This window comes from Papilio machaon, chromosome 26, assembly GCF_912999745.1.
Source record: "Papilio machaon chromosome 26, ilPapMach1.1, whole genome shotgun sequence".
NCBI lineage: Eukaryota > Metazoa > Arthropoda > Insecta > Lepidoptera > Papilionidae > Papilio > Papilio machaon.
The window spans coordinates 602947-617469 of record NC_060011.1 but is presented as its reverse complement, the minus strand read 5'-3'; the positions used below and the strand labels follow the sequence as shown (position 1 = coordinate 617469).

The 14523-nt window shown below is 39.1% G+C and overlaps 1 protein-coding gene across 1 annotated transcript in view; it reads left to right on the top strand.

The window, feature by feature from the left end:
- The window catches only part of LOC106714309 (rhophilin-2), a 67028-nt gene that overhangs the window by 45201 nt on the left and 7304 nt on the right, over positions 1 to 14523 (top strand). The window contains exons 4-10 of the mRNA XM_045684595.1: positions 9289 to 9442; positions 9962 to 10103; positions 10802 to 10893; positions 11728 to 11877; positions 12491 to 12640; positions 13028 to 13106; positions 13576 to 13674. Coding sequence (XP_045540551.1) covers positions 9289 to 9442; positions 9962 to 10103; positions 10802 to 10893; positions 11728 to 11877; positions 12491 to 12640; positions 13028 to 13106; positions 13576 to 13674 — 866 coding nt within the window. The remainder of the gene's footprint in view (positions 1 to 9288; positions 9443 to 9961; positions 10104 to 10801; positions 10894 to 11727; positions 11878 to 12490; positions 12641 to 13027; positions 13107 to 13575; positions 13675 to 14523) is intronic.

Sequence of the window (14523 nt, the reverse complement as noted above, 5' to 3'; positions counted from 1 at the left end):
GACCACACACTGCGCAACAGACGGCTACTAAATTAAAAGAGCTACAATTGGAAAGTCTAAGACATCCTCCGTACTCCCCGGACCTTGCTCCAACAGATTACCATTTTTTTTCGAAATTTGTATAACTTCTTGCAAGGGAAAAAATTCAACTCCGATGGGGCAGTCCAAATCGCCTTCAAAGATTTTATTGATTCCCGTCTGACTGGTTTTTTTAGTAAAGGGATAAATGAACTACCTATGAGATGGCAAAAGTGCATAGAAAATAATGGTTCATACTTTGATTAATTAAATATATTACATTAAAAAATATTCGACTTTTGTTCCTCCCATACAAAACGCCAATTTCATATGTAAGGACCTAATATATAAAATTTCGTGTCACAGTTTTCGTTCCCGTACTCCTCCGAAACGGCTTGACCGATTCTCATGAAATTTTGTGAGCATATTCAGTAGGTCTGAGAATCGGCCAACATCTATTTTTCATTTTTTTTTAACTGCGCGCGGACGGAGTCGCTGGCGACAGCTAGTCTTAGTATAATATTGTAACTGACATTTCATTCCTGCAATGACAAATGGCACACAACAGAAAGTGTTTCGAATCGTTCACGAAGAATTTCTTGTCTTAGAAATCTAAGTCTTGCTAAAATATGCCTAAAGAGGGCGCTTATTCGCTACACTTTTCTAATCTAGACTAACACTAGCTGTCGCCCGCGACTCCATCTGCGGAATTAAAAAAAAATACATTATAAGTAACATATGTGTTCTTCCAGACTATGTTCTACATCTGTGTCGAATTTCATCAAGATCCGTTTAGACGTTCTGTAGATACCTTCAAACAAACATCCATCTAAACATTCGCATTTATAATATTAGTAAGATTAAAAAGTGATTTGTTTGTTTGTTTGTTTGCAATGAATAGGCTTCGAAAATACTTAACCGATTTTTAAATTTAACATTTAAAAAATTCAGACTATATTCATTACTAGAATTTTATTAATGCCTCGCGAACGAAGTCACGGGCAACTGCTAATAACGATTTTTAATCTATTCCTTTTGGAACATGTATATTTATGCAAAAGAAATATCCTTTATTGCTCGCTTCTAGTTTGCCCCCTTCTCTTATAAAAAAAAAATCGAGTTAAAGTCGTCCCTTAGATATACGACATATCTGCTCTAAGGAACTGCTGTAGTATGTGAAAAATATATACAGTTCTATAACTAAAAGTATTGTATAACGAAATGTTACGAAATAACTAATAGTTAACTTTCTCGCATCATTGTACTGAATAGAATCTATGCATGTAAATTCAATCAATACGTACATTATAAAAATCCTTTGACATTTTTATTGCGGCAAAAGTTTTGACGCGAATTATTTTGACGTTACGTAACTACTGTCATAGATTATGTATTCTTAATAACGAATGTGTTTTCGTTTATAGTCTTTGGATTTTCTTATTTAATCTTTTAATTAATTTATTAAAATGTTTTAAATAAATTTTATGATTTAAAATTTTTACTGTTTACTTTCGCTTTTTCATACGAATGCGTAATTATCAAAACATTTGTAATTTTTTTATGTTTAACAAATAAATTTATTCGAATTAAAAAATATAAACTTAAATCCTCACTTAATCTAATTCTTATACTTATTTGAGAATTCAAAAAGGTACATATAAAGTAAACCTACAATATAAAAAATATTTATTTGTTACTTTTATAAACCTCGTCCTATTATCAACATTGTACCTTCTACAAACTTATTACAACTTCTTTTAAAACATTAAGTCTACGTAAACGTCGTCTCCATTCCTGTCTAATTATACGCGAGGTGGTTTTTATATGTACATATTTCGTGCTATGTCCCTGTATATGGGGCTATGTGGCTTTTTTGTCAAATTAACTTGTCCAGTTTTAATAGACAAGGTTAAGAAGAAAATGACGTTCTTGCAATCATTCTGGATCTCTATAATCTATGACGTAAATTTAAAAATATTTCTCGTGTAATTTTTTTATCCGTATAATTTACTTTATGAAATTTTAGTTAATTATTGTTTACTTCGAAGACTGTACTGAGTTCTAGAAATTACGGTAAATAAAAGTAAAAAGCAAGAAATTAATTCAAAATTAAACCATACCCTTGTCGGATTTACAAAGAAAGTGTTGCCACATCGACGCTTTCTAATCGACGGACAAAAAGGCCGGTAAATTTTTCGCGCCAACTTCTGATGTCATTTTTTTTAATATTACCGAAGTGAGTCAATCAAGTCTTACAGCCAATCAAAGGTTAATGAACAGAGAAATTCTTTAATTCTAATATAATATGCGAAATCTGCGCTTTTAATACGACTCTGGGTGCAGTTAATGGTTGACAATGAAGAGCAATTCATTTTTATTTTTTAATCAAAGATTTATTGACGTGGCTAGTGTCCCAATAAAACGTACGGATACAAAGTGAAATGACTGTCGTATAAGGAGCGTATTTTTTGTTACAATGAATTACATCCCGCTAGTTGATTGATTGATATACGCCGACGTGTGGAGAGCGATTCAATAAGAGTGCGGATAAAGTCATAAGCTGTAGCGATTTTGTAATATTTAAAGCCCTCTACGCACGCTTGGCAAATAACAGCAAAAATGAACATGTGGATTGGTGTTTGCCTGTTTTCGTTTGGTGTTTTGCCTGTTTTGTTTGGTGTTCACTTTTTGTGCCAGTGATCGGCGTCTCTGCGGTTTTTCTCCACAAATCAAAGGATGTTCGACAAACGTGTGGATGCCTGTTTGTGTTGGGTGTTAGTGTTCAGTATGTGGCACGTGTTTGATAATTGTGGCTGTTTGTAGCGTGTGGAGCGGTTATAAAATTATTTAGTTTTATAATTAACTAGCTGTGCCCGCGACTTCGTCCGCGTGAAATTCTGTCTTCGGATAGAATTTATTAAGGCTAATTATTTTACTTAACCGACGTGCTATGATTTGATGTATGGATGTAGAAGAACATAGAGAGAGATGTGCCAGGACCGTGCCAAATCTCTAAAATATTCCCAAACAAAATTTCATTCCCTATTTTTATTTAGCACACTTGAGGGTAACATTTCTTCAAACGTTGAATTTCATATTTATTTATATCAAATTAGCAGCCACAAAAATAAGTTTTAAACTTGTAACTGTAAAAATGACGATACTTCCATACAAATTTCCACCCCAACTTTCAACCCCTTACAAACGCGTTAAAATGTGCCCTATGTCCTTCCTCAGGCTCTAGACTAAATATTGGTAAAGGTAATAGCAAAATATGTTAAACAAAACATTCACCAAAACCTCACATATTGCCAAACAAAATTTCATCCCCTATTGTTATTTAGCACCCTTGGGGGTAAAACTTTTACAAAAAATTAATTTCATAATTATTTATATCAAATTAGCAGCCTTAAAAATAAGTTTCAAGCTTCTAACTGTAAAAATGACGATATATCCATACAAAATTTCACCCCCACTTTCAACCCCTTACAAACCCTTTTTCGCGTTATAATGTGCCCTATGTCCTTCCTCGGGCTCTAGACTAAATATTGGTAAGGGTAACAGCAAAACATATTAAACAAAACATTCACCAAAACCTCATATATCGCTAAACAAAATTTCATCCCCTATTGTTATTTAGCACCCTTGGGGGTAAAAGTTTTACAAAAAATTAATTACACAATTATTTACATCAAATTAGAAGCCTTGAAATTAAGATTCAAACTTCTAACTGTAAAAATGACGATAATTCCATACACACTTTCACCCCCACTTTCGACCCCTTACAAACCCTTTTTTCGCGTTAAAAAATGCCCCATGTCCTTCCTCGGGCTCTAGACTAAATATTGGTAAGGGTAACAGCAAAACATATTAAACAAAACATTCACCAAAACCTCATATATCGCTAAACAAAATTTCATCCCCTATTATTATTTAGCACCCTTGGGCGTAAATTTTTTACAAAAATTTAATTTCATATTTATTTATTTCAAATTAGCAACCTCAAAATAAGTTTCAAGCTTCCAACTGTAAAAATGACTGAAATGTACAAAATGAAATGAACAAACCAATAACTCTGCAAATGACTATATTTAAATAAATAACAAATAATTAAGAAATAGAAAGAACAAGGGTAATCGACAGCCAAACGTCAAGACGCAATATTAAAATGTGATTGTCAATAATAGAAAACTACATAAGCTATCAAAATAGCAAAAAGGTCCGCAACATCCTCCCCCTCGTGCAGCTAAGCACAAACTGGTTATTCAAACCAAGGTCAGTCAAGGCCTTAGGTGGAGAGCCTAACCAGCTTTCGTACGGGTCAGTGTAGCGTTCCCCCTGCTGTTGCAACGTCCACTACCCTTATCGCGCCATTGAATTGACAATGGCTTCTGCCTCGGCTAGTAAACTGCTTAGGGTTTCTTCTTTCGGAGCTCGTTCGGTTAATGTTGCGTTCAGAGCCAACTTTACTGATCGTACCAAGCGCTTCCAACATCCTCCAAATTTAGGTGTCGCAAGTGGGGTGAACTTCCCGAGTATACCTTGAGTGCTTGTGTAATCTTCGACATTTTCTCGGTAGAACTCTCTGAGAATGCGATTGGCACCAACAAAGCAGGTTCCGTTGGTCGAGAAAACAGTATTTGGAGAGCCCCGTCTTGCAATGAACCTTCTAATAGCCAGGATAGCGGAGTCAGTAGATAGACTATGTACCATCTCTAGGTGAAGAGCTCTGACAGTTAAACAGGTGAAAAGGGCCATATAACGTTTTTCATGCCTGCGCCCGATAGTGACGCTTATGGGGCCGAAGTAGCCCAGGACCGTTAAAGTAAAAGGCTGTCGATGGTGAGCTAATCTTTCATGTGGCGGATCGCCTGTTTTCGGGTTCATCTAATCTTTCAGGTGGCAGATCTCCTGTTTTCGGGTTCATCGGCAAGGACTTTCTTATTCTGCAGAGTAGACAATCTTTAGCTACTGGCTGACGACCGTCAAGAAGGATGGGGAAGCGTGTGTCAGGATCAATGCCTTCTGCGGCTTTAATTCTTCCGGCTAACCGCAGTAATTTGTCCTCTCCCAAAGCGGGTGACAGTTTTCTGAAACGACTGTTCGGAGGATGATATGAAGAAATTCTATGGAAAAGCTCTCGAGCTGTGTTCGTTGCAGAATTTGCCTTTCAGCGGCCTTTATTAAATCTGCACTAAGAGGCGGTAGGGTAGTGGTAGTGGACGCTGAAGGATGGCGGGCACAAACAACATCGCCTTTCAATTTAGAATTTCTAAAGGAAGCCAAAATTACACCAAACTTTGCCGCAGCTTGAAGTACCCGGGCTGTGGCACGTAATAAGCGCTGCCAATTACTAAAATTGGCAAAAATAGCTGTGACAGGTTTCGGTAACTCTTCGACAAAGGAAGTTAGTCCGACCAACTCAAAACTATTGGTCTTGAGTTCATCGGTATTTGGTGATACCTCGGCTATGTAGGCCAGTCCTCAACGGATTTAACACGAAAAGATGGTCCACGAAACCATCTGTTACGCGTCGCGGTTAATTGATTGCGTTCTGGTAGCGCCATCGCCACATTCAAGTCTGTTGGTACCCATCGCCAGTCTCTGGCGCAAGAGTTTTCAATAATTTCGCCTAAACGATGGGCAACAAAAGGCTTAAAAGAACCCGCGCCACTACGTAACCATTGAAGGACTGTCATAGAATCAGTCCAAAAGAAAGTATGTGCCGGTTGTTTTCTATGACTGTCCTTAAAGGTGACCGCGAGATGAGAAGCTATTAAAGCGGCCTGGAGCTCTAAAAGTGGGATAGAGGTAGGTTTCAAGGGTGTAACTCTTGCCTTACTAGAGATGAGAGAAGGCTCGATGCTGCCGTCTGAGTACAAAAGACGCCAATGAGCGACACACGCGTTCGCGAGCTCACTTGCTTCAGCAAAAACGTGTAACTGCCTCTGAGTTGGTTCAGAGTTTTTAGAGTTAAAATACCAATACGGAATTTCCAAAGAAGTTACTTTTGACAACTCTTGAAACCAATCAGACCACCTTAATGCTTCCGTGGTTGGAACTCGGTGTCCCAGTCGACATTAGACCTCCACGTTTGTTGAAATAAAATTCGACCCTTTACAACTATTGGAGCGTCCTTATCTTGCTCCCTGATCCTTACTTGAGGGAACATTTCCCAGATATCAGCAGTGAGAGCAATACGGCCCTCGCGGAACCGAAGTAAAATACCTAAACAATGGCTGAAGCAGGTCTGGACCAGGTAGCAACAAAGAGTTTAAGCTGACGCCCTCATTCGTGGTTGCGGCGTCGTGAACTACACGAAGCTTACGTTTCCAAGGATGGTACACGCCAAAATGGGATAAATAGAGCCTCCTAAAAGAAGATATAGAATTACGTACCTTATTCGTTATCGTAATTAATTCTTTTAAGTAATTTCCCAAACGTGGTAAATTTTTTAGAGCGGAGACTTCCTTAAATACTATAGTTTCAGGGCGAGCGAAGTTCTCCTCCAGAGCTCTAATTATATCGGTCGGGTCGTCTGTAGCCAGCAACAGTGACGCGACTGCATCTCGGGCCGCGCCGCGAAGTGCATTTTGTAACCTACTAATATTTTCAATATCTGAAAAATTGCTTTTGGTTAAATCAAAAATACGTTTAAAATGTAGCCATGTAAAGGCATCTCCGTCGAAAGGAAACAATTCTATCTTATGTTTATGACGGTGCGAAGTAGCAAGCGCCTTGGCCGCAGCTGCAGTGTCAGCAACAGCTTGAAGCAGGCTACTCTGATCAAGCTCCGTGGATATGAGCGGTCGCGTTAACACGGCCGCCTCGGACGCTTTTGTGATGTTTGAAAGTTGCTTCTGAAGAACAAAACGGTTAATAGGGGATGCAGTTGACCCAGTGGCCGGCAGAGATGCCTGGTGGCCGGGAGGCGGAACCACTAATGGCTCGCGCCCTACTGCGGGAATACCTCTATTACCTGTATCTTCGCCAACGAGAACAAAACGGTTAATAGGGGATGCAGTTGACCCAGTGGCCGGCAGAGATGCCTGGTGGCCGGGAGGCGGAACCACTAATGGCTCGCGCCCTACTGCGGGAATGCCTCTATTACCTGTATCTTCGCCAACGCATAGCACGGCCGCCTCGGACGTCCTCGTGACGTTTGAAAGTTGCTTCTGGTGAAAAAAACGGTTAATAGGGGATGCAGTTGACCCAGTGGCCGGCAGAGATGCCTGGTGGCCGGGAGGCGGAACGACTAATTGCTCGCGCCCTACTGCGGGGATGCCTCTAAAAACTGTATTTTCGCCAACGCATAGCACGGACACGTTGGATGCTTTAGTGACGTTTAAAAGTTGCTTCTGAGGAACAAAACTGTTAATAGGGGATGCAGTTGACCCAGTGGCCGGCAGAGATGCCTGGTGGCCGGGAGGCGGAACCACTAATGGCTCGCGCCCTACTGCGGGAATGCCTCTATTACCTGTATTTTCGCCAACGCAAACTGGCTGTCCTAAACTTTGTACCCATCTTTCTGTTCTTTCCACACTTACTCTAGCAGAACCACTGCGACTGCTGTGACTTGCCGCGGCTTTCGCGTCGAGAGCTGCAAGTTCGGCCTGCAGTTCGCCCTCCTCTACCTGCCTACGGAGTGCTGCCAGTCGACTTTCTCGTTGCCTCTCGCGTTCGGCCAGCTGTAGCTCACGCTGCCTCTCGCGTTCGGCCAGCTGTAGCTCACGCCGCCTCTCATTTTCAGCGAGCTCCTGCTCGTGCTCAAGATGAAACGAACAAAATGAATGAACAAACCAATAAATTCTGCAAATGACTATATTTAAATAAATAACAAATAATTAAGAAATAGAAAGAACAAGGGTAATCGACAGCCAAACGTCAAGAAGCAATATTAAAATGTGATTGTCAATAATAGAAAACTACATAAGCTATCAAAATAGCAAAAAGGTCCGCAACATCACGATAATTCCATACCAACTTACACCCCCACGTTCAACCCCTTGCAAACCCTTTTTCGCGTTAAAATGTACCCTATGTCCTTCCTCAGGCTCTAGACTAAAAATTGGTAATTGTAACAGCAAAACTTATTAAACAAAACATTCATCAAAACCGAACATATTGCCAAACAAAATTTCATCCCCTATTATTATTTTGCACCCTTAGGGCTAAAATTTTTACAAAAATTTAATTTCGTATTTATGTATATCAAATTAGCAGTCTTGAAAATAAGTTTCAAGCTTCTATCTGTAAAAATAACGATAATTCCATACAAAATTTCACCCCCACTTTCAACCCCTTACAACCCTTTTTTCGCGTTAAAATGTAGCCTACGTCTTTCCTCAGGCTCTAGACTAAATATTGGTAAGGGTTACAGCAAAGCATATTAAACAAAACATTCACCAAAACCGAATATATTGCCAAACAAAATTTCATCCCCTATTGTTATTTAGCACCCTTGGGGGTAAAATTTTTCCAAAAATTTAATTTCATATTTATCTTTATCAAATTAGCCTTGAAAATAAGTTTCAACCTTCTACCTGTAAAAATGACGATAATTCCATACAAACTTTCACCCCCACTTTCAACCCCTTACAACCCCTTTTTCGCGTTAAAATGTAGCCTATGTCCATCCTCAGGCTCTAGACTATCTGTGTACAAAATTTCATTTAAATCGGTTCAGTAGTTTTTGCGTGAAAGCGAGACAGACAGACAGACAGACAGACAGACAGACAGACAGAGTTACTTTCGCATTTATAATATTAGTAAGGATTATTAGTTTACAATGCTGTAACACTTTATCACCCATCGTTCTTTAATAAAAACACATAACATTATCTAAAGTTTTTTTTATTACTACAGTAGAAACGGTACCTACCCGTGAATGTCGCATGCCGCGCTTGTGAGTAACGCTCTTGACGAACGAAATAGTAATTGAAAAAGTGCAATGTCACTTCCAAAAAAGTAATAATATTATGAAGTTTTACATCACTATAATTAATTGTGATACACAGTAAAAAAACGCTTTCCGCGTTTAAATTAAACCGCCACAGTGTACCTTCATAATAATGTATCCGGTAGTCAGACAGTTTTTTTGTCATATCTTATCATCCATACATTTTGACCCATAACACTTTGTAATACAGTACAATTTTCAATAAATATATTTAAAAATTCATATAACTAGATAATATAATTTGAAGTAATCGCAAACCAGAGGTACAAAACTGACAAGTAAACAGCACGAACTTTATATGTTTTTATCAGCAAAGAATGCCTGATGCCGATGATCCCGCTGGGTCTGAAAGAGACGAAGGAGGTGGACTTCCGTGAGCCATTCAAAGACTTCATCCTGGAGCACTACAGCGAAGACGCTGCTGCTTACGAGGACGCCATCTCTGACTTTATGGACATGAGACAGGTATGATCCATAACATCTCGCTTTCCTTATACAACTCTATATGGTAGAGCAAAAGGTTTTCCTCTTCCAGTTCGATCTCCATTTCACTCATCACTAGTCATGTGTAAATCAGTTCTGAACCGGTTTAAAAGTTCAACTCACAAACCTGAACCGTTGAGTTGTGGCTCAACAACTAAGTTGACGAGCCACGATCTACTTGGCGAGTAACAGTTTGCAGCTCAAAACGCAAATCCTTAGAGGTACAAATTGAGCTGAACTGATTCACTGATCTGCTCATATCTAATCATCACTTTCTTCTTTAATTATATAACCTTTCACGCAATCCATCTCTTCCTAGGCCTATTCCTACTGACTTACTCCTCAAGTGGCATTATCAAAAAGTTAGGTAAAAACGAACCCGTTGAAGCGTGCGTTACCTTATCATCCTTTTTTCGAAATAACTTATAGGACTTTTGGCATGATTGTAACCTTATAATATTACCGGAATATTACCATTATATTACCTGTGATATATTCCAGGCGATGCGAACCCCAGTCCGTTCTACAGTGGGTGTGGCGTTATTGTTCAAGTATTACAACCAGCTATATTTCATTGAACGACGCTTCTTTCCACCAGACCGCTCCCTGGGCGTATACTTCGAGTGGTTCGACTCTTTAACAGGTAACAAATATAAATATATAATAATACTAGCTGTCGCCCGCGACTCCGTCCGCGCGCAGTTAAAAAAAAAACAAAAAGGGGGGGGCGTTATGAAAAATAGATGTTGGCCGATTCTCAGACCTACTCAATATGCTCACAAAATTTCATGAGAATCGGTCAAGCCGTTTCGGAGGAGTTCAAGTAGATTTAAAGATTGTCACATTAAATAGCTATTAAGTGCAATGAATTTAATTGTATATAGCTGTCTCGTTTGCATTCACTGTGTGTTATATTTTCTATCCCACTCATGTAACGAAAAGTTACTCATTGTGACCCTTTTGAATTCTTATTTTTTATACATAGATATGGTTTGTTTTTGGAACGAAGTTCCTTATCGCGCGTTGTGAAAGGGGGCTAGACGGAAAAAATTCTTACGAAAAGTTGTCACGACACTTTTTGCTATACTAAGTATATTAACGACGAATGAGCGCTACTTCACCATGGCAACGACGTGACAATATATAACGAAAATTCATAGAAATAAAATGTACTTCTTGTGAAGACTTAAGTTTTTTTATTCATAGAATAAACATTGGTTCCTTCACTAAATAATAGAAAGGAACTTCGTTCCATCCGGGTGTACCTTGACATCTCTCAAGTTTTTTTTATTAGATTACTGTAATTGATATATTTATATGAAATTTTGTAATAATTTGTAGGTGTACCATCATGTCAGCGCACTGTAGCTTTTGAAAAGGCCTGCGTGCTCTTCAACATGGCTGGTATATATACACAGATAGGTGCTAAACAGGTGATGATTTAAACATGTCACAGTTATTGTTATATTTATTCATAGGTATCAAACCAGCGAACCTCCACCTTAATTCGCCGAAATAGCGAAGCGATCGCTGCCCATTAATATCTGCAATTTCAGATGCGTTTCTACCTCTAAATGACGTAGGACGCACTGAAAGAGAATATCCCCCCTTTTAATGCATTCCCTTCTCCGTCAAACCCAATTTGTATTAAAATGGTTGGATGGGGAGGACTAAAATAAGACCTCCGGCATCAAGGTCAAGATTTGTATTACATTTTGTGCAGTAGGTATCGTAAAGTAGACCAAAATCTCATAATAATCTTGATATAATTCATGATGGCGATGCGAAGGCGATTGTCACAATTGTTCGTGCTAGGTCCACAGATATACTCTCATATTACATCTGTCATACAAATAAAAGTAAGAAAATTGACCAATTCAGCAGAAATTAACAAATCTCTTCTTTACATATTAAGAGACATCTTAATTATTTAAAAAAAATGTTTTTTGATTTTTTAATTGCATCACTTGTCTATTCCTTTCTAATCCAATTCCCTGTCTATCGAGACATAATAATAAATTAATTAGGAACGGTTTAACTCGTATGATTGTCGGTGTCGGCACCGACTAGTTTCTGACCCGTCGGAGATCCATATTCAGGTCGAGTATTTATTTTGAGAACTTTAAAATCGCGTCGGCGAAATCCGATGAGTCCGACGGATTTAAAACTAGTCGGTGCCGACACCGACAATTATAGATAATTAAACCGTTCTTAATTAATTTATCTGTGAATTCTGCTTGTTTATCTTAGAATATGTTTATTGTTAGGAACGTACGACATGTTCTGGTCTTGATGGTGCAGTGGATGCGCTGCTGCGAGCTGCTGGTGCACTCCGCTATATACATGAGAACTTTACCAATGCACCTTCAGTAGACCTCGCTGCGGACACCTTGCTCGTACTCGGCACACTTATGACGGTCAGACATACTAATAGTCGAATGTATGGATGGATGATAGAATGTATCTCCAAAATGGTTTTATAGATCTTGGTTATGTTTGATATATATTTATAACTTATTTAATCTTATATGAAATTTTGTTACAGACACTTTTCAACGCTTTTTTTTTTAAATTCCGCACAGACGAAGTCGCGGTCTATAGCTATAATATAATACAGAAGAATCTTTAACTACCATTAAAAATTAAAAACAATAGATGGCGCTGCTTTTTAAAATAATTTTATTAATAGAGGGCATAAGAGTTGCATGTGATCTGTCATACTTGCAATAGTTATCTTTTATTGCTATTTACATACTTTATAATAATACTAGATGTCGACCGCGACTCCGTCAGCCTGGATTTAAAAAAAAAACTAAATAAGCAGCCTATGTTTCCTTCCAAATTATATTCTACATCTGTGCCAAATTTCATCAAGAATCGTTGATCCGGTTATAATATAATTTAAGACTATAATAACTAATAATCTCCTTTAAAAAAATTGTCTTTAAAATAATAGATGGCGTTGTTCCAAATATATTTGTCACAAATCCACGTCACTAGATGGCAGTGTCAACTAATTTTGTATTGCAGGCGCAAGCTCGCGAGTGTCTGTTCGAGAAGCTGCAGCTGCAGGCGCGGGAGGCGCGCGGCGAGGCGCTGCCTGCAGACCTCGACATGTGTCTAGACCTAGCACAGGAGAGTGCTCAGCTCGCACACGTCTACAAACAGCTATACGATAAAGTAACATGTCAAAATTGAATAAGATAATATTAGCCTGTATTGTCCACTAGATGGCGCTGTTTTTAAATTTATTTGTCGCTAGATGGCGGTGTTACTAAAATTTTAATTTCTTTGTTTTTTATTACGTAAAAACTTCAAATATTATGCAATTTTTAAGCAATTAATAGTGTGAACAGTTTTATCATTTTTTTTTAATTATTCTTGATGTTCAAATTAGCGAGAAATTAGTTTTTTTATTGAACCTTTACATTATAAGTATTAATATTGGGTTTCTGATGCCAAAAATCTTCATTTTAAACATATTTTCATCTCTGTTTTTTTTCAAGATAATGATTAAAATTTGATTACTGTCTGTATTTTGATCTCAGAACCATAATGACATTACAGATGCAGACTGAAGGTGTATTCAATTATGTGCCATATTCGTGGGTCTCACTTGTCCACGTAAAGACTGAGTTCTACAAAGGTAACTTATATAAAATTTATTATGCATAAATAGTAATCAACTAAACTGCTATTCAACATAAAGTGGATACTATCGCAAAGTGCTGTGTGATTATATTTATAAACTAGCTATCACCCGCGACTCCGACTGCACTGAAAAAAATCTTAATAAGTATCCTATGTGTTCTTCCAGACTATGTTTTACATCTGTGACAAATTTCATCAAGATCTGTTGAGTTGTTCCGGAGATACCTTGTAACAAATATCCATCTAAACTTTAGCATTTATAATATTAGTATGATAGCTGTCGCGATTCCGTCCGGGAGGAATTAAAAAAAACTTAGCTTGAATACTTATTTTTAGCCTATGTGTTCTTCGAGACTATCTACATCTATATAAAATTTCAGCGAAATCCCTTTAGCAGTTCCCGAGATACCTTCAAACAAACATCCATCCATCCATCTAAACATTCGCATTTATAATATTACCAGCATTGGCGCATCAGTACTGCGGCGTAGCGCTGCTGCAGTCTCCAGGACCACGAGCTGCAGACCGCCTCGCACAGCTACACGCGCCTGATCGCACACAGGGTAACATTCTCCTGAATACATTCATCATCATCATCATCATCAGCTCACTATACATCAGTACTGCGGCGTAGCGCTGCTGCAGTCTCCAGGACCACGAGCTGCAGACCGCCTCGCACAGCTACACGCGCCTGATCGCACACAGGGTAACATTCTCCTGAATACATTCATCATCATCATCATCATCATCATCAGCTCACTATACATCAGTACTGCGGCGTAGCGCTGCTGCAGTCTCCAGGACCACGAGCTGCAGACCGCCTCGCACAGCTACACGCGCCTGATCGCACACAGGGTAACATTCTCCTGAATACATTCATCATCATCATCATCATCATCATCAGCTCACTATACATCAGTACTGCGGCGTAGCGCTGCTGCAGTCTCCAGGACCACGAGCTGCAGACCGCCTCGCACAGCTACACGCGCCTGATCGCACACAGGGTAACATTCTCCTGAATACATTCATCATCATCATCATCATCATCAGCTCACTATACATCAGTACTGCGGCGTAGCGCTGCTGCAGTCTCCAGGACCACGAGCTGCAGACCGCCTCGCACAGCTACACGCGCCTGATCGCACACAGGGTAACATTCTCCTGAATACATTCATCATCATCATCATCATCATCATCAGCTCACTATACATCAGTACTGCGGCGTAGCGCTGCTACAGTCTCCAGGACCACGAGCTGCAGACCGCCTCGCACAGCTACACGCGCCTGATCGCACACAGGGTAACATTCTCCTGAATACATTCATCATCATCATCATCATCAGCTCACTATACATCAGTACTGCGGCGTAGCGCTGCTGCAGTCTCCAGGACCACGAGCTGCAGACCGCCTCG